General features: G+C 46.4%; 1 protein-coding gene across 1 annotated transcript; it reads left to right on the top strand.

Annotated features, from left to right (window-relative positions):
- The first annotated feature begins 142 nt into the window (after positions 1–142).
- Positions 143–9152, top strand: LOC116502489 (zinc finger protein 493-like). The gene is made up of 3 exons (XM_032208370.1): positions 143–943; positions 3059–3164; positions 5635–9152. The coding sequence occupies exons 1-3, from the start codon at positions 143–145 to the stop codon at positions 8100–8102; spliced, it is 3375 nt and encodes a 1124-aa protein (XP_032064261.1). The 3' UTR covers positions 8103–9152.
- Positions 9153–20355: the final 11203 nt, after the last annotated feature.

Here is a 20355-nt window from a genome sequence, read left to right as displayed (position 1 = left end):
TTAGAGTTGATGGCATAACCAGGGAACCCATTCGGGAATTGACCACCTCATCCAGATGTTTGATCCAGCTGAGGACTGGGAAGTCTTCTAGGACAAAGTGGCTGGCTGACCACGGATGAGGCCCATCCAGACTTGGGACAAAATGGCTGCCAAGGAGGGGACCCAGTCAAGCTTCGGCCTCCGGTTTCATGCCGAGCTGGAGCAAGGAATGCATCAGCGGATTAAAATGGAGGAGGAAGAGCCGTCGGGTTCCACGTCTGGAGAAGGCTCGGAGGAAGCGCCTCACCTCCTGCAGGCTGGAAGCTTTCGGGAGTTCTGGCCAAGGCCATCCGGGGACCAGGAAGGCGGAGATGGGCTCCTCCAGAGGTGGGAGGCCCAGTGGCAGGAGTTTCTGCAGAAACTGGAGTACCCTCACTCAGAATGGGAGGCGCCCCAGTTGCTGGAGGAGCCCACCCCCTGGGATAACACCAAGGCCTTCTTGGCATCTTTTGAACAAGTGGCCCAGGCCTGTCAGTGGCCCAGAGAAGACTGGATGGCCCGTCTCTTGCCTGCCCTGAGCGGGGAAGCAGAGCAGATCTTCAGCAACCTGGACACCAGAGACCGGGTGGACTATGACAAGGTGAAAGCCGCGATCATGAGGGGGGACGCTCTTTCCAGGGAGCGGCAGCGGCAGAACTTCCGCCGGTTCTGCTACCAGGAGGCCGAAGGCCCCAGGGGCGTCTACAGCCAGCTCCAGAAACTTTGTCATCGGTGGCTGAAGGTGGAGAGACATTCCAAGGAGCAGATTTTGGAGCTGCTGATCCTGGAGCAGTTCCTGGCCATCCTGCCCCCAGAGATGCAAAGTTGGGTCCGGGAACACGGTCCGGAAACGTGCTCCCAGGCGGTTTCCCTGGCCGAGGATTTCCTGCAAAGGCAACCCCCCGAGGCAGGTTGGGAAGAAGAGGTGAGCTTTGGGCTTCAAATATTGCAGCAATGGGTTCTCTGCCCCGTTGCTGGCCATGGTGGGTGTGGCCTAGTTGGCCTCCTGCACTACAGCAGGTGGGGGGGGCTTTCCTCGAGCCTCTGGGAGGGCAAAAACTGTTTCCCCGAGAGCCCGGGGAAACAGAAATAGGTCAGTATCCGGACTTCCGGAACCTCCAGTAGGCCCATTTCTCCCCATCCCCGAGCCACCGCACGGGCCCTGCTCTTACTGGCATGATGAACAGGTCGCATGGAGACTCCTGGGAGTGGTGCGGTGGGAGGGACAGGGTGGGGTAGGAGGGAGTGGCCAGCCAGGGCATTTGGGTTTTTGCCGAACTGGGCAGAATCCTAGCTAGAAGATCGGCTGAACTCGTGCGAACCCCCAGCAGCCCACCCCTGCTTTCGTCCCTTCTTTGCAGCAAGATTCTGTGGCTCAGTTCACACAATAGACTGAGTCCCAAATCTGGATTAAGAGTCCAGTTCCTTAATGTACGATGGTGTGAAAGCTGAGGTTTTGCGGCTTGCTGAAATGCAACCCTGTTTTGCAGGAGCTCTCAGACATTGTGAGAACACAAACCCCTAAATGACACCATATTTTTCAGAGTATAAGACCCACCTTTTTCCCTCAAAAAAGAGGGTGAAAATTTGGGTGCGCCTTATATACTGAATACAATATTTTCTTGCCTCCCAAACCCCACCTCTTTGCAAAAATGGCTTGGCATAGCTTTTAGGAGGCTCCTGGGGACTGGGGAGGGTCAAATAATGAGCAAAAAAGGGTTGTTTTTTGCTCGTTTTGGTGGGCCATCCCCAGGAGCACTCTACAAGCCCCCTAAAGGCTATGCATGTCCTTTTTTTTTGACAAAAAAACGGGCCCATTTTTGCAAAAAACAGGTTGTTTTTGGGAGGTCTGCAAAGTGCAAAAACTTTTTTTTTAAATTTGCCTCTTCAAAATCTTGGTGCATCTTATACTCCGAAAAATACGGTAAATTAATGTTGTGACCCTCCCTCTCGCCTCATCCAGGAACAATGAATGGATTTGTGTGGGGTTAGGGGTTGGGAAGAAATTGAGTGGTGCGGTAGCCTCGAGGTGGAGCGTTCATCTCACAATTGGGAGGCTATGAGTTCGATCCTAGGTATTTCTCTCTCTGGGCACAATGAGGATAAACCTGCTGCACAAAACTCTCAATTGGTAACAGGAAGGGCATCTGGCCAGCTGCTGCCATTTTTGAAGCAGTTGCTGCTTGTGGGTGTGTCCTTTAAGTGTCAACCCAGCTCCACCTTAGTGTGCACCAGAGGGGGTTCCTACAGGTTCAAACTGGTTTGGCCAAATAGGTAGTAACTTGGCCACCCACGCATCCGAACTGGTTCTATTGGCAGCGCCATCTTCTTTATTGCTTCTGCACATGCGCAGAAGCAATTTTTTTTTACCCACTGCGCATGCGCACTAATCATGTCCCTGAGCAAACTGGCAATAAAAGAATCCGGAACCCACCTCTGGTGCGCACCTTTGCTTCATCCCCATTCCTGTCATTTAGGCCAGGGATTTCCAATTTTATGACGTGTGGACTTCAACTCCCAGAATTCCTTAGCCGGCATGCGCTGACTGAGGAATTCTGGGAATTCACGTCGTAAAGTTGCAAAAGTTGGAGGCTCCTGATTTAGGCCCAGCTCGATGCAATTGCTTGTTATAAAATGGATTTGTGGTTCAGCGAAGACTCCGGGATCGAAGATAGCTGTAGTTCCTGTTCTTGGAGCCGAGGTGGCGCAGTGGTTAGAGTGCAGTACTGCAGCCACTTCAGCTGACTGCTAATTGCAGTTCGGCGGTTCAAATCTCACCGGCTCAGGGTTGATTCAGCCTTCCATCCTTCCGAGGTGGGTAAAATGAGGACCCAGACTGTGGGGGCGATATGCTGACTCTGTAAACCTCTTAGAGAGGGCTGAAAGCCCTATGAAGCGGTATATAAGTCTAACTGCTATTGCTATTGCTATTGGATGCCCCCGCTTAGAGCCTGGCAAATACCACCATTTTCTTCTCTTCCCCTTAGCGCCTGTCTTCCCAAACCTTTCCTTGAAGTGACATCCCCCCTTTTCCTTCCAGGAGTTGGGACCCATTGAAGAGATTTCGCTGGACTTCTCCGAGGGAGAAGACTCACCATCGAACGAGGCCGATGGGGATGTTCATGAGAGAGATGTTGATTCCTTGGGTGAGAATAAAGGAATTTTGCCTTCCTCTCCTTTTTTCCTCCCTGTAATAATCCATAAAGGATTTGCAGCGATACAGCTCCTCGACTTATCACCATAATTGAGCCCGTAATTATGATGATAAGAGGGGCTGTTTGTTCAGTAGGTCATCATGTCATTCATAATATACAGCAGTGTATGACTCACGACCACAATTGAACCCAAGAATTCTGTTGTTAAGCGAGACAGCTGCTAAGGGAATTGTGCCCCATTTTACGACCTTCCTTGCCACAGTTGTTAAGGGGAACACTGTTAGTAACACAGTTGTTAAGTGAATCTGGCTTCTTCGTTGACTTTGCCCTTCAGAAGGTCGCAAAAAGCGATCGCGTGACACCAAAATACTGCAACTGTCATAAATATGAGTCAATTGTCAAGTGTCTGAATTTTGATCATGTGACCATGGGGATGCTGCAACGGTCGTAAGTGTGAAAAAACGTTCATAAGTCACTTTGCTCATGCTGTTATAACTTCGAATGGTCACGAAATGAACTGTTGTAAGTTGAGGACTACCTGAAGTTACAGCGGTGATGGACTAGCATAATCTAGCATACAGATTAATCAACCTAATTTGAAATTTGATTGTAGAGGAAGTTAAGCTAGTGTTGCAGCCTGCTGAGCTACCTATCCAGCTACTGGAACAGTTTTGCCTAGTAGTTAGAGTGGGGGACTCGGATGTGGGAAATCCAGATTCAATTCCATGCTCAGTGCAAAGCTCCTTGGGGGAATCTGAGCCAGAGGTCTGTTAATTAGGTAACAGGGGAAGGGGAAAGATCCATTCACTCTTATCTTGAACGCATGCAGCTAGTCCTCAATTTATGACCACTTGGCAATTGGCATCTGTTTACGACAGTTGCAGCATTCTGGGGTCATGTGATTCCCCATGTTGTACCTTTTCATCTGGCTTCCAACAAGCACAGTCCACGAGAGACGTTGACTATGTAGTTCACTTAACAACTGCAATATTTGCTTAACAACAATAACAAAAACGTCCTAAAATCACTCCCAACTCACTCTCCCACCTTCCTTGGCAGCAGACATTCTGTTTACCATAAATAAAGGATGACCTGTACAATTTATTAGATAGGTTAGATTAGGTAGGTAGGTAGAGATAAGAGGTAGGTAGGTAGGTAGATGATAGATAGATAGATAGATAGATAGATAGATAGATAGATAGATAGATAGATAGATAGATAGATAGATAGATATAAGATAGATGAGAGATATGATAAATATAGATAGATAGGATGATAGGTAAGATATGATAGATAGATATGATAGGTAGGTAGGTAGGTAGGTAGGTAGATAGATATGATAGGTAGATGATAGTTATGATAGATGATAGATAGATAGATAGATAGATAGATAGATAGATAGATAGATAGATAGATAGATAGATATAAGATAGATAGATAAGAGATATGATATATATAGATAGATAGGGTGATAGGTAAGATATGATAGATAAATATGATAAATAGATATGATAGATAGATAGATAGATAGATAGATAGATAGATAGATAGATAGATACATACATACATACATACATACATACATACATACATAGATACATAGATACATAGAAGATAGATAGATAGCTAGCTAGATAGATAGATATAGTAGATACGATAGATAGATGATAGATAGATAGATAGATAGATAGATAGATAGATAGATAGATAGATAGATAGAAGATAGATAGATAAGAGATATGATATATATAGATAGATAGGGTGATAGGTAAGATATGATAGATAAATATGATAAATAGATATGATAGATAGATAGATAGATAGATAGATAGATAGATAGATAGATAGATAATGATAGATTAGATAGATAGATACATACATACATAGATACATAGATACATAGAAGATAGATAGATAGCTAGATAGCTAGATAGATATAGTAGATACGATAGATAGATGATAGATAGATATAGTAGATACGATAGATAGATAGATAGATAGATAGATAGATAGATAGATAGATAGATAGATAGATAGATAGATATAAGATAGATAGATAAGAGATATGATATAGATAGATAGATAGATAGGGTGATAGGTAAGATATGATAGATAAATATGATAAATAGATATGATAGATAGATAGATAGATAGATAGATAGACAGACAGACAGACAGACATGATAGATAGATAAGAGATATGATAAATATAGATAGGATGATAGATTTATATGATAGATAAGATAGGTAGATAGGTAGGTAGGTAGAAAAACAGATAGAAAAATAAATAGATTAATCAAATGGTAGATAGATGATGGATGGATGGATGGATGGATGGATGGATGGATGGATGGATGGATGGATAAGAAGCCATGCTGGATGCCTAACATTATTCCTCTTTTTATTAATTTTTTATGTGATTGCCTTATTGAATATTTCCTCTTGGTTTTTGTGGGTGCAGGATGGTCATGCATAAATGAGAAGATGGCCCATGCCGAAAGTTTTGACCAAGTTTTCAACAGGACCCTGAGACGGGGGAGACTGGAGAACAAAGTTTCCCACTTTGGGCAGGAGGATGACGTCCTGCAGGGATGGTACCGAGCCGAGAGGAAGAAAGCAAGTGGCCTGCCAGACAGGGAGGAATCTGGCTCCCCCCCATGGGAGGGCGAGGAATTGCTGGACGGTCCCAGGGATGATGAGCAATTCTACGAAGGAAAAGACGCCTACCTGGTGAGCGGGTGGAACTTCAGGCAAAGAGCCGACCTGATTAAACACGAGAAAAACGATTTTTACAAATTCTCTGACGGTGGGAGGAGCTTCCTGTCCGGCAACGAGAACGATGAGGAGAAGAAGCCGCACCAATGCCCCGAGTGTGGCAAGTCCTTTATTGCCAAAGCCCACCTGATCATCCATCAGCGGATCCACACCGGAGAGCGGCCCTTTAAATGTCTGTCCTGTGGGAAGACCTTCACCCAGCGCTCGAACCTCACCGTCCATCAGCGCATCCACACGGGCGTGAAACCCTTCCAGTGCTCGGACTGTGGGAAAAGTTTCTGCTCCAGCACCAACCTCAGCAAACACCAGAGCGTCCACGTGAAAGGGGCCCCGTACAAATGCTTAGCCTGCGGGAAAAGCTTCAAGGTCCACGCCCACTTTATCGCCCACAAAAGGATCCACGCCAGGCGGAAGCTTCACTCCTGTCCGGACTGCGGGAAATCTTTCCTCGCCGCATTGCATCTCATCATCCACCAGCGAATTCATACCGGAGAGAAACCCTACAAATGCTTGGAGTGCGGGAAAACCTTTAGCCAGAACGCTCACCTCAAAGTGCACCAGAAAATCCACAAGAAAGGGAAGCGGTTTCAATGCGCCGACTGCGGCGATAGCTTCCACTCCCGGCTCAACCTCAGCCAGCATCAAACTCTCCACTCCGCCCAAAACCCTTACAAGTGCACCGAATGCGACAAGTCCTTCCGCCTCAACTCCCACCTGATGGCGCACAAGCGGAATCACGCCGCCAAAAAACCACACAAGTGCTCCTACTGCGGGAAAGCTTTCTTCACCAAATCCTACTTCATCATCCACCAGAGGATCCACACCGGGGAGAGGCCATTCAAGTGCTTGACGTGCGGGAAATGCTTCAGCCAAAGCTCCCACCTGAACGTCCACAAGCGCACCCACACCGGGGTGAAGCCCTTCCCGTGTTCTCACTGCGGGCAGAGTTTCAGCTCCAGCACCAACCTGCTGAAGCACCAGAGGATCCACACGGGAGAAAACCTGTACATCTGCTCAGACTGCGGGAAAAGCTTCAAGGTGCACTCCCACCTGATTGCCCATAAGAGAATGCACGCGGCCAAGAAGCCCCACAAGTGCTCCTATTGCGGGAAGTCCTTCTTCGCCAAGTCCTACCTCATCATCCACCAGAGGATCCACACCGGGGAGAGGCCCTACAAGTGCTTGGCTTGCGGCAAGAGCTTCACGCAGAGCTCCAACCTGACGGTGCACGAGCGCACCCACGCGGGCAAGAACCCGTTCCAGTGCTCGGACTGCGGGAAGAGCTTCAAGGTGAGCTCGCACCTGCTGGCCCACAAGAAAATCCACGAAACGAAGAAGCCACACAAGTGCTCCTACTGCAACAAGTCCTTTGTTTTCAAGTCGTACCTGATCATCCACGAGCGGATGCACACGGGCGAGCGGCCGTTCAAGTGCCTGGCCTGCGGGAAAAGCTTCAGTCAGAGTTCCCACCTCAACGTCCACAAAAGGACGCACTTGGGGAAGAAGCCGTACCAGTGTTCCGAATGCGGGAAAAGTTTCCGCGTGAGTTCCCAGCTCCTGGCCCACAAAACCATCCACACAGCTAAAAAGGCCTACCCTGACCCGACTAGCAACGCCAACAGCAACACCAACAGCAGTAACAACAACAACGGCAATAGCAATAAATGCCTGGATTGCGGGAAAACCTTCATTTCCAAGTCCTACCTGATCATCCATCAGAGGATCCACACCGGGGAGAGACCCTACAAATGCCTGGTGTGCGGGAAATGCTTCAGCCAGAGCTCACACCTGACGGTCCACCAGAAGACCCACCGGCGGGTGAAGATGTTCCCGTGCTCCGAGTGCGAGGAGAGCTTCAATTCCCACATGAAGCTGTTGAAGCACCAGAGGATTCACATGAAAGGGAATCCCTTCCAGTGCCTGGATTGCGGGAAATCGTTTGTCACCAAATCCCAACTCATCATCCATCAGAGGAGCCACACGGGGGAGAGGCCGTACAAGTGCTTGGACTGCGGGAAAGGGTTCAGCCAGAGCTCCAATCTGATCCGGCATCAGCGGATTCACTCGGGGGAGAACCCCTATAAATGTTCGGACTGTGGGAAGAGCTTCTGCTCGCACGAGAATCTGATTAAACACCAGAGAATCCACACCTAACGAGCTGTTGATAAAAGAGGGGGGCCGGTATTTCTCAGCCTTGAGGACTTTTAAGATGCGTGGACTTCAACTCCCAGAATTCCCCAGCCCGCTTTGCTTCTGAATTTTGAATTCTGGGAGTTGAAGTCTGTGCATCTTGAGAAACACTATTATGGATCATTAGCCAAGTGTCTGCCAGGAAGACCCTACTAGGAGAAAATGCGGTTTTGCTGTCACAACATGACAAGTTGCTGCTCATCAGAGCATCGAGATGTATCATGTCAAGGCAGAGAAAAAGGAAGACGCCTCCCGGGGGGGGGGAGTTTCTCCCATGTATTTGGAAGCCTTTACTCAGAATTTGAACTGGGTACTGTCTTTAAACTGAGGAGCTAAGAGGGTTCAGAGAGTGTGATTCTGCATCCGTCAGCCAGCTTCAAAGGGCCTCTTAAGGACCATCAGCCAAGCTGTTTCTTGGCATCCGTTAAGTAGTCACTGCAGAGAAGTTTCTTTTGAATTAGACTTAATCTCCCATCTTTTCTTCAGGCCTACAAAGGGATCTCCTTTTATCTTAGCAGCACAAACGATGACTCTGCCAGGAAGGGACAGTCCCGGTCCCTCAAGGGCCTTCCAAGTCTATAAGGATAGACAGACGTGAAGCTGGATCTCCCATCGTCCTGCTCTGCTCCACGATCACCATGCCACGCTGATCTTGGAATCTCTTCTGCTAGCTAGAAATTTTCACGAAGGTTTGTTTACCTTAAAGAAAGGCAACCCAGCATCCTCCTTCATGTGGATTCCTGTCTCCACACGTACAAAGATTGTGGGGGTGGCAGTTTAAAGCATGTCAAAGACGGGGTGGGGGTGTTGGAGCCTAGCCTTGATTCCTTCCAACTAGCATCACTCTTTAGATCAGGGGTGTCAAACTCGATTTCATTGAGGGTCGCATCAGGGTTGTGTTTGACCTGGGGGGGGGAGGAGGAGTTGAGACCAGGGTGGGCATGGCCAGCTCGACATCACTCGTTTCGGAGGCACTTGTGGTGACCAAGTACTAAGGCAGGACTTCCCTCAGACCCTCCCTCACTCTCATTATAACCTTCCTTCCTTCCCTTCCTCCAGTGGTGGGATTCAAATAATTTAACAACCGGTTCTCTGCCCTAATGACCAGCTGCGTAGGCGGGGCTCGGTGGTCGTGTGACCATGTGGGCGTGGCCAACTCAATGTCACTCACACCGATGGGCGCTGCTTCATCTTAGGTGTTACAATGTAATAAGGGTTAACCGGAGAGGCAGTTTCTGTAAGCAGGGCAATAGAGATGAGGCTAGAAACAACACCAGAATGTTTCCTTCCTGCCTTCCTTACAGGATTAGCCCTGTAAAGTGGGGAAAAAACAAAATGAGATTTCTTCCAACAACCGGTTCTCCGAACTGCTTAGAAAGTTAACAACCAGTTCTCCCAATTAGGTGCGAGCTAGCTGAATCCCACCACTGCCTCCCTCCCTCCCTTTTCTTCTTTTTCCTTCCCTCTTCATTCATTCTTCTTCATTCCCCTTTCCATATTTTTCTTTCCTTGCTCTCTTCCCATCTTCTTTTTCTTTGTCTTTCCTTTTTTCCCTTTCTCCTTTCCTGCCCCTTCTTGCATGCTCAAATGCAAAAGGTGAAACATTTAGTTTGTTTTGATAGCCCTCTGCCCGTGAAAAGGGAGCCCGGGAGGGCTGTACGCAGCCCTCCCAAACTCTGTGGGAGAGGCACCATGGGCCGGTCCTTTGCTGTTTCCAGGGTGGCCCCATGGGCCAGATGTGGCACACGGGCCTTGAGTTTGACACTCCTGCTCTAGATCTTAGGTTGACCAAGTCTTTCTGGTCATCTTATCTGCTGCCTTTTGTTATCTAAAAAAAGGATAGGGATTCAGTGTGGGTCATCTTCATGAAAACATTCCTATCCCAAGCTCTTAAGGGGATTCTTTTTTTACGATCTTGAGAAATGGAAAGACTGCCTAAGCCTGGGACTTACTTCCTGAAGCTCCTATAAAAAGGGAAAAATAGAGGTGTTAGGATCAGGCCAGGAGAAAAGCCACAAAAATATTTCGTTGGTGATTCTCGGTGGATTTTCCGGTGCTATGAGATCTCGCGTTTTTGGTCAGATGTCTTAGAATCGGCGCAGAGGACTTCAAGACGAGACATTTATTGGGGAAATGTCCTTCCTCCTCTACCAATGGGGAAAGAGGTCTTCCATTTGAGACATGTAAGTAGCACCACTACTAAGTCTTTTTTTTTTTTTTTGGTCCTTTCCAGGATATTAAAAAAAAAAAATTTTGAGATGGAAAGGTAGATCGTGTCTTGGTAAGGACAACACTCTTCAATGTCCACCAGACAACAACCAAAGAGGGAAAAAAATGTATTAATATGGTCATCGTAGGCAGCAAAATATGAATAATAGAGGGAATTAGGTAAATAGGGATAGAGCGGGAGGGAATTGGTAAAAAGGAAGGGAACATTAAGAGTAGGAGCTCAACAATATTGACATGCCTTTGGAGTAGATGTTTGAAATGGAAATGTTGGGTTTGTTTCAATGTGGATGCTGGAAGGAAGTGACTGTTTAAGAACAAAATGAACGCTGGAAGGAAGCGACCGTGAAGGAGAATTCGAAGAAATACCGAAAAATATCATAAAAGGGTAGGAAATGCATTTCAGACTGGAGTGTTCCTCCATTGGAATCGTTTTACCTTTCCTGAACTTACCTTAGAGACAGGCCTTTAAGAAGGGCCGTTTTGCCTCCGTTACTTTGAATAAAGTGTTTCTTAAAATGATGTATGGAACAGAAAAGGGGCAGCTGTGGAAGTGGGAGACTCCGAAACGGACAGTTTTTGTTTTTTTAACGGCCGCGCGAGAAAAGGACGAACGCTTCCGTGTAAGTTATACCGCCTTGTCTTTCTGCGAAGAAAGAACGATATGCAACTAAAACGAGACTCCCGTTGCTGTGCCCCTCCCTCAAATAGAAAAGAAAAATCTCCTCACACTTTGCCAAAATGAAAGAAGTGTAACTTCTTCGTACATTTCTTGTAAGTATGAAAAATGATAATAAAATATATATCTATACAAAATGTTGGAAGTGTTGAATGTGTCAGTGTTCCAAGTATCATGTAGAATTAAATCAGAGTCCAAGGCTTAACGATCCTTAAAGTTCCAATTTAATAAATCAGACATCTTGGCATTATGCTATGAAATCCCAATACTGGAAAGGACATCAGAATCCCACCCAGTTAAAAGTTCATGATCTTGTTCCCACACTCACATCACATGGTCCAATCTTCTTCCACGCTGGCGTCTCTACCCGGCTGCTTCTGGTCAGGTGTAAAAGTGTGGAGACAAAAGATGACCTTGGTCTTCTAGAAAAGAATGATAACAATACATTCCACAATCCTACTCCTGTCTATTCCCTCCTCCCATCAAGTATACTAATGAAACAGCATAACAAAATAAGAGAAAGGTGGCAGGCCAAAATTCTAAAAGGAATATAATTGTAGGCGTGACAGAGTGATTGTGACCTACCCAGGCAAACATCACCGGTTTGGGGTGGGGGAATCTCATCCAATTTCTTTTCCAGGGAAGCCAAAATAGATCTTTTCAAATGCCGTTCAGACGTCCCTAAGATTGTTGCCATGGTTTTAATATTTTTAGAGAACTGAATCAGGGTTGAAATCTAAATTCAGCCATAAACTTGCTCAGTAAGATTGTCTGCTTTCATTCTAGGCCAGGGGTGTCAAACTCGATTTCATTGAGGGCCACATCAGGGCTGGGTTTGACCTCAGAGGGCTGGGGGGCGTGGCCAGCTTGACATCACTCATGTCGGGGGCACCTGTGGTGGCCAAGTGCTAAGGCAGGACTTCCCTCAGACCCTCACTCTCATTCTAACCTTCCTCCCTCCCTCCCTCCCCTTTTCTTCTTTTTCCTTCCCTCTTCATTCTCCTTCCTTCTTCCTTCCCCTCTTTCCTTATTTTTCCTTCCTTGCTCTATTCCCATCTTTCCTTCTTTTTCTTTGTCTTTCCTCTTTCTCCTTTCCTGCCCCTTCTTGCATGCTCAAATGCAAAAGGGGAAACATTTCTCCTTTAGTTTTGTTTTTAGTTTGTTTTGCTAGCCCTCTGCCAGCGAAAGCGGAACTTGTGGGGGCGCGTCAAGCTTAGTTTTCACTGGCTGAGGGCTGCCGGATGTCATCACGGCCGAAAACAGAGCCCGGGAGGGCCGTATGAAGCCCCTCACTCGAGCTCTTTTCGCTGGCAGATGAGCAAAGCTCCCTCCCCTCCTGTTTTTCTGCAGGGAGAGCGAGAGCTTCTCTCGGGCGCCATTTCTCCCTCTTTCTCCTTTTTGTCCTTTCTCCTCCTTCCCCCCAAAAAGAGAATGAGAGGAAGAAAGAGGAGGTGTGTGGGAGATGGTGAGATCGCTGCTTTCTGAGCTTACTGCAGCTAGGATCCCCCACCCCACACCTCTTTCAGAAAGAGCTTGGTACAGCTAGGATCCCACTATCCTACTATTTTATTTTTCTTTATGTACACTGAGATCATATTCACCAAAGACAAATTCCTTGTGTGTCCAATCACACTTGGCTAATAAACTATTCTATTCTACTTTACTCTACTCTACTCTACTCATTTCTATTTCAATTCTAACAAGGAGTTTAGCTTCTCTCTCTTGAAAATGTAAGCTAGCATAAGGCATTATAATGCAAGCTAGCCTTAACTTTCAAACAGTTCATTTAGTGACCAAAGTTACAATGGCATTGAAAAAAGTGACTGATGACCATTTTTCACACTTAGCGACCATTGCAGCATCCTCATGGTCACGTGATCAAAATTTTGATGTTTGGCAACAGATTCGTATTTATGATGGTTTCAGTGTCCTGGGGTCATGTAATCGCCTTTTGTGACCTTTTGACAAAATATAAAATTTTTAATCAAGCCCCCCCCCCCTTCCCGGTCAATGGTGTCCCTCTTTACCAATCTGAAAATCTGGTCACCTTACATTTTTGCCTTCCTTGACCCCCAGAAGCACTTTGCAGGCCAAACAGACCCGTTTTTGGTCTCCCAAACTCTCAGTGCGTCCCATTTTCACAAAAAATGGGCCTGTTTTTGGCCTCCCAAACCTTCCGCACGTCCTGTTTTTGCCAAAAACTGGCCCATTTTTAGCCTGCAAAGTGCTTCTGGGAGTTGGGGAGGGCAGAACTGGGACATGAGGAGAGTTTGGGAGGCCAAAAACAGGACAGTATTTGGTCTATAAGACACACAAACATTTACACCCACTTTTTTGGGGGGGGGAGTGCGTCTTATAGTCCAAAAAATATAATACATACCTTCCCATTTTATATCAAAATTGGGGCAGTTCCCAAACAAACAGCCGAGATCTCACACTACTCCTGGAAACACCAAACCTGAAGTAGTCTGAAGCAGCCTGAAGATGACGAATGAGACTTCGTCGAAACGTCGCCAAGACATCTCCAATTCTACGCGGGAGAAAACCCGAACAACTAGAGACCTACATACTAACACCCGCGAAAACCTCAGAAAACAAATATATATATATATATATATATATATATATATATATATATATATATATATATATATATATATATATATATATATATGTAGGTCTCTAGTTGTTCAGGTTTTCTCCCGCGTAGAATTGGAGATGTCTTGGCGACGTTTCGACGAAGTCTCATTCGTCATCTTCAGGCTGCTTCAGACTACTTCAGGTTTGGCTTCAGTCTGGCTTCTGGTTCTGGGTCAGACTGCAAAAGCACAATCAGCCTCTTTAAAACCCCTCCTACCCTCACATGAAACACAACCCCCCAAACAATCAGAACAGAACACACCTCCACCAAATAAGGACACACCTCCACCTAATCAAGACACAGCCAAGCCCCCACCCAATCAGTTTAATCCCCTACTGGCAGTTAAAATTAATCCCCTACTGGCAGTTAAAATTTAATCCCCTACTGGCAGTTAAAAGGAACAAACAGCCGAGATCTCACACTACTCCTGGAAACACCAAACCTGAAGTAGTCAGCAGCAGCCTGAAGATGACGAATGTGACTTCGTCGAAACGTCGCCAAGACATCTCCAATTCTACGCGGGAGAAAACCCGAACAACTAGAGACCTACATATATATATATATATATATATATATATATATATATAATGTGTGTGTGTGTGTGTGTCAGTGAATCACGCCGACACAAGGTTACTGTTAGCCACATTTTATTCACAGTAATTACTCACAGACAAGACTTTGGCAGCAACCCAGACGCCCACAGATAAGAAATACACACAAGAGCTTCTCCAGCTTTAGTATAACGGTTGTGTCCTGCAAAAGGTCTCCTCCCAAAGTATATACTCTCTTAGGAGGAGCCTAATCACAACCACCTGGGCCCAATTATCTTCTATGTCTCCGTAATTGCTGCCGGCGCTTATCCGCCCGTCTTTGCCTGGCATCTGGGACTAACTCCCTTAGCTCCTCCCCACTGCTCCAGGGCCTGACGTCAGGGACAAACTCCCTTTGGCTTTCACCGCTGCTCCATACCTCAGGCGCCTCCTGGTGGCCAACCAGCCTCTCTGGTCCCTGCTCAGAATCTGAACCCTGTCCAGGGTCCTCCACATTGTCCAGAGCTGACTCATAGGACTTTCACTCTTCCCTTTACAAGTTGTCCTTGACTTACGGACTGGTCAACATGACAGAACTACCTGGGGCTACAGGTACCATATTTTTCAGAGTATAAGATGCACCTTCCCCCCCTAAAAGAGCATGAAATATTGGTGCATCTTATACACCGAATACAGCCATTTTTGTCCTCCCAAAGCCCGCCCCTACATCCCATTTTTGCAAAAAACACCCCGTTTTTCGCAAACCTGCAGGCTTTTTTGCCTTCCCTCAGTCCCCAGCAGCACTCTGCAGGCTTCAGCAGGCTGGGACAAGGCAAAAATGCCCATTGTTGCAAAAAACAGGCAAAAATGGGCCATTTTTTGCAAAACTGGAGGCTTTTTGGCCTTCCCTCAGCCCCCAGGAGCACTCTGCAGGCGTCGGTAGGGCTGGGGCAAGGCAAAAACGTCCCCCAAGGCAAAAATAGGGCCATTTTTCTTACTTACCACTTTGAAATCTTGGTGCGTCTTATACACCGGCACGTCTTATAGTCCGAAAAATACTGTAATCCTGGAAGTATGGGAGATCATTTAGCCACTGTCCAAAACTACCACAGACCTCTCCAAAGCCATATATGACCCATGATTCGGAGATAAGAAATTTTACAAAAGGTATCCGGTCATTTGCACTTACAAAGGACCGGGCGGCTTCATCACTTTGCAGAGATGCTGAAGCATCCCTCACCCATCTCTAACTCCCCCCCCCCAGCCCTTCTTGCCCTGCTGGGTCCCTGGGAGACAAGGCCTGCTTTGCCCCCCCCCCCCATGTCCCACCTCAGTGCCTTGTTTACCTTCTGGATCTCTGCAGAATTTAGTTCTCACAGGCCGTTTTCCCTGGGCCATGTGTAGCAGCCACTTGTAAACTGACCTTGGTCAAGCAGCCTTTCAGCCGCCTTCTGCCTCTCTGCATGGCCTCTTTAACTGCAAACAAGAGAATGATATTCCTCTTGTTTGATATTTGGGGGGGGGAGGGAGGGGGAAACAAGAGCAGGGAGATGGAGAACAGACAATGAAGGGTTAAGTGTTAAAAGGGCAATGTAGAGGGAAGGGAAAGGGCAGCTTTTCCTGCTTGAGCAGAGGGTCGAACCCTTTGGTCCCTTTCCCAACTCTTATTTATTTATTTATTAGACTTATATACCGCTTCATAGGGCTTTCAGCCCTCTCTAAGCGGTTTACAAATTTTTTAGCAAATTGAGTCAGCAACTTGCCTCCACAGTCCGGATCCTCATTTCACCCACCTCGGAAGGATGGAAGGCTGAGTCGACCTTGAGCCGGTGAGCTTTGAACCGCTGAACTGCAGATCACAGTCAGCTGAAGTGGCCTGCAGTACTGCACCCTAACCACTGCGCCACCTCGGCTCCATTATTCTGCTATTCATTCATTTGTTCGTTTGTTCGTGCTCCATCACTAGAGGCTTTTAAGAAGAGACTGGGCTTGTCTGGAATGGTGATGGCAAACCCATGGCATGCGTGCTGGAAGTGGCACGCACAGCCATCTCTCCGGGCACACCAGCTGTTGTCCGTTGCTCTTCCGGGTTCTGGCCATCTGGTCTTTGCGCAGGTGGGAGCGCAGAAAACAGAAGAGCAGCTTCCTGGCACGCATGCATGCGTGCGCCAGCCAGCTGGTCTTTGCGCGCACACTTGTGCCAGAAACCAGAAGACCAGGTAACCAGCGCACATGAACAGAGAAGAGCAACCAGGATGATTAGGGTACTGGAGACTAAGACATACAATGAACAGCTGCAGAAACTGGGCATGGCTAGTCTAGAGAAGAGAAGTATCAGCGAGGACATGACAGCAGTCTTCCAATATTGGAGGGGCTGCCAAAGAGAGGAGGGGGGTCAAGCTATTTTGCAAAGCACCTGAAGGCCAGACAAGGAATAATGGATGGAAACTGACCAAGGAGAGATTCAACCTAGAAATAAGGAGAATTTCTCTGACAGTGAGAACAATCAACCAATGGAGCAGAAGTTGCCTTGAACAGAAGTTGTGGGAGCTTCATCACTGGAGGCTTCCAAGAAGAGACTGGACTGCCATTTGTCAGAAATGGTATGGGTCTCCTGCTTGGGCGGGGGGTTGGACTAGATGACCTACAGGGTCCCTTCCAACTCTGTTAATCTAATCTTCCCATCTCGCTATCTTTCCTTCTGGCACGGTTTCTAGTGGGAAGAGACCATTTGGGATCCCCACTGGCTCCTTCTGCTCTCCTATTCCATAAAGCCAGGATGTTTGTTCCAGTTTGTGGCCCTCCGTCCTCCAGTTATGTCTGCCCACTCAGTGATGTCGTAAAAGTACTTTGAATGATATGCTGAGCCGATGTGTCTATACCAAACTTGCGCTTGGGATTTTTTTAACGCTACAATCATGGACATGCTTAAACAGCGCAATCCCACGGCCAGCAGAGCCCTGGATATACAAGTAGTCCTCAGATTATGGCCACGACTGGGGGCCAAAATTTCTGCGGCTAAGCAAGGCAGTTTGTGCCCAATTTTATGACAGCTGTTAAGTGAATGTGAGTGTTCCAATATCTCAGGGGCTGCCACAAAGAAGAGGGAGTCAAGCTATTCTCCAAGGCACCTGAGGGTAGAACAAGAAGCAATGGGTGGAAACTAATCAAGGAGAGAAGCCACTTAGAACTGAGGAGAAATTTCCTGAAAGTTAGAACAATTAATCAGTGGAACAGAAGTTGCCTCCAGAAGTTGTGAATGCCCCAACACTGGAAGTCTTGAAGAAGATGTTGGATAGCCATTTGTCTGAAACGGTATAAGGTTTCCTGCCTAGGCAGGGGGTTGGACTAGGACACCTCCAAGATCCCTTCCAACTCAGTTATTCTGTTCTGTTCTGTTCTACTCTACTCATCAGAGAAGACTATATTTTATAACTTTCTAGGTTCCCATTTTGCTCAATATGTCACATGAATTGTTCAGAATGTTAAAAAGTAGGATTGAGGCTTCCTTTTCCTTGATGGACTCTGATACCTCTATTTCCATGAATGTAAAAGCCTATTTAAACTGCAGTGTCTCTGTATGCTGGTTTGTGTGTTCCCCAACAACACTCTTACAACGCTTCTCTGAACATACTCGCTCTACCAACGGGGAGCTTACCTAACAGTCGTAAGTGTGAAGACTGCAGCAGTCTTCGACTTCCATTCATTTAGGGACAATTCAAAGTGGCACCGAAAACAGTGACTTATGATTGTTTTTCACACTTACCTCCATTGAAGCCTCCCCCATGGTCACCTGATCAAAATTTGATGCTTAGCTATTGGCTCATATTTACGGTGGTTGCAGTGTTCTGGGGTCATGTGAATCCCGTTTCTGATGAGCAAAGTTGATGGGGAAGCCAGCTTCACTTAACAACCGTGTTGCTAACTTAACCGTGTTGCTAACTTGATTCACTTAACAACTGTGGCAAGAGGTAGATCATCAAACGCGGCAAAACTCACAATTGTCTCCCTTGGCAACAGAAATTCTGGAATCAACTGTGGTCGTAAGTCTAGGACTTATACCGTTGTACATCCGAACCATAGCTAAATGAATGGTTCTAAGCCAAGGACGATCTGGAGTTATAACACGATTCATCCTCAAATTCTTTGGGCCAAAAATCATAGAAACATAGAATAGTTGGAAGGGAACTTGGAGGTCTTCTTGTCCAACCCCCTGCTCAGGCAGGACACACTACACCACTTCAGACATATGGTTACCCAACATCTTCTTAAAGACTTCCAGTGTTGGGGCATTCACAACTTCTGGAGGCAAGTTGTTCCACTGATTAATTGTTCTCACTGTCAGGAAATTTCTCCTCAGTTCTAAGTTGCTTCTCTCCTTGATTAGTTTCCACCCATTACTTCTTGTTCTACTCTCAGGTGCTTTGGAAAATAGCTTGATTCCCTCTTCTTTGTGGCAACCCCTGGGAAAGTTCTCTCATCTTCTGGTTTGTTTGTTTTCCCAGATGGGAAAATGTGATTTAAATAACAGTTCCAATGTCAGAAACAGTTCTTTAATGAGTTTTACTCGGTTAATTGTCAAAAACAAGGAGGAAAAAAACAAGTGACAACCGAGGAAATACCATGCAAAGCATAAATACACTAAAGGAATATCTTTCTCTCAAAATATTCGGAAGAAAGCTACAGAAGATGGTTAGGAACCACCAGGCAAGCAGAACAGAAAATAACAAATGCTTTATTTTAAACTGAATGTTTTAAATGCCTTCTTTAGGCCTTCCTAATAACTTAATTAAGTACTTCCAGAAAAATAAAAAATCACATTATGTGGATAAAGTAGAAGCCAAAGGACTATCATTCCTACATAACTGCTGATGTAGAGAGCAAATCTCTTTAAGATTTATCACATTTATCCTACAGCGGTATTTCTCAACCTTGGCGATTTTAGGTTGCGTGGACTTCAATTCCCAGAATTCCCTAGACAGATAGCATGGCTGGCTGGGGAATTCTGGGAGTTGAAGTCCACACAATTTAAAGCTTTCAAGGTGGAAAAAAAAATACAACGCTAGGAAGATCCAAGCAAGAAAATGCAGTGTTTCCTGCTCAGCCTTCAAGAGGGATAATCAGATTTTCAGATCCTGAAAAGATTACCTGGTATCCCACATAAACCCCTAGCCCAGGGATGTCAAACTCAAGGCCTGGGCCCAGATCCAGCCTGTGGGGTGTTTAGATCTGGTATGTGAGAGAGACCTGGAAACAGCAAAGGACCAGCCCGTGGTGCCTCTGCCAGCAAAAACGGAGCTCGCGAGGGCTGCAGGCAGCATCTCCCAAGTTCCGTTTTCGCTGGCAGAGGGTTGCAGGAAGCTGCCGCAGTCAAAAATGGAGCTCCAGAGCCCATTTTCGCTGGCAGAGTGTTTGGGCCACCACAAGCGCCCCCAAACACGAGCTGAGGTTGAATTGGCCCTGCCCCCCTGCCCCCCCCCAGTGTCAAACACAACCCTGATGCGGCCCTCGCTGAAATCGAGTTTGACACCCCTGCGAGCCAATGCAGACAAATAAAGAAATCTTTAGTCCAACGTTTTAAGAGCTATATTCCCCACTTCCTTTTTAAGAAAAATCTGAAATCTCTTCAAGGTCTCCTTGATAGAGAGGAAATCTAACAAGGGTCAGCCAGCAGAGGGGGTCTCTATGCAAGGACATAAGCGCCTTAGACAAAAACGTATCCCCTTTCCCTGAAAATACTGTATAAAAATAAACATAATCACATTCATAATTCCATATCAAAGGAGCAAATATTCCTGATGTAAACATTAGATTGTATTCCCAAACAACTGGAAGGGCAAGTTGTGCGTGGTTTTTTTTTTTTTAAATAAACATAGTCCATAAAATAAATTGTAGGGCAGGGATCTCCAAACTTGGCAACTTTTAAGACTTGTGGAACTTCATCTCCCAGAATTCCCCAACCAGCAGATCTGGCTTGAGGACTTCAATTCCCACAATTCCACTTGTGGACTTCAACTCCCAGAATTCCCCAGCCAGCAAATCTGGCTTGAGGACTTCAATTCCCACAATTCCACTTGTGGACTTCAACACCCAGAATTCCCCAGCCAGCAGATCTGGCTTGAGGACTTCAATTCCCACAAT

Source organism: Thamnophis elegans, chromosome 2 (genome assembly GCF_009769535.1).
Source record: "Thamnophis elegans isolate rThaEle1 chromosome 2, rThaEle1.pri, whole genome shotgun sequence".
Lineage (NCBI taxonomy): Eukaryota > Metazoa > Chordata > Lepidosauria > Squamata > Colubridae > Thamnophis > Thamnophis elegans.
This window is presented reverse-complemented; position numbering and strand designations above follow the sequence as displayed.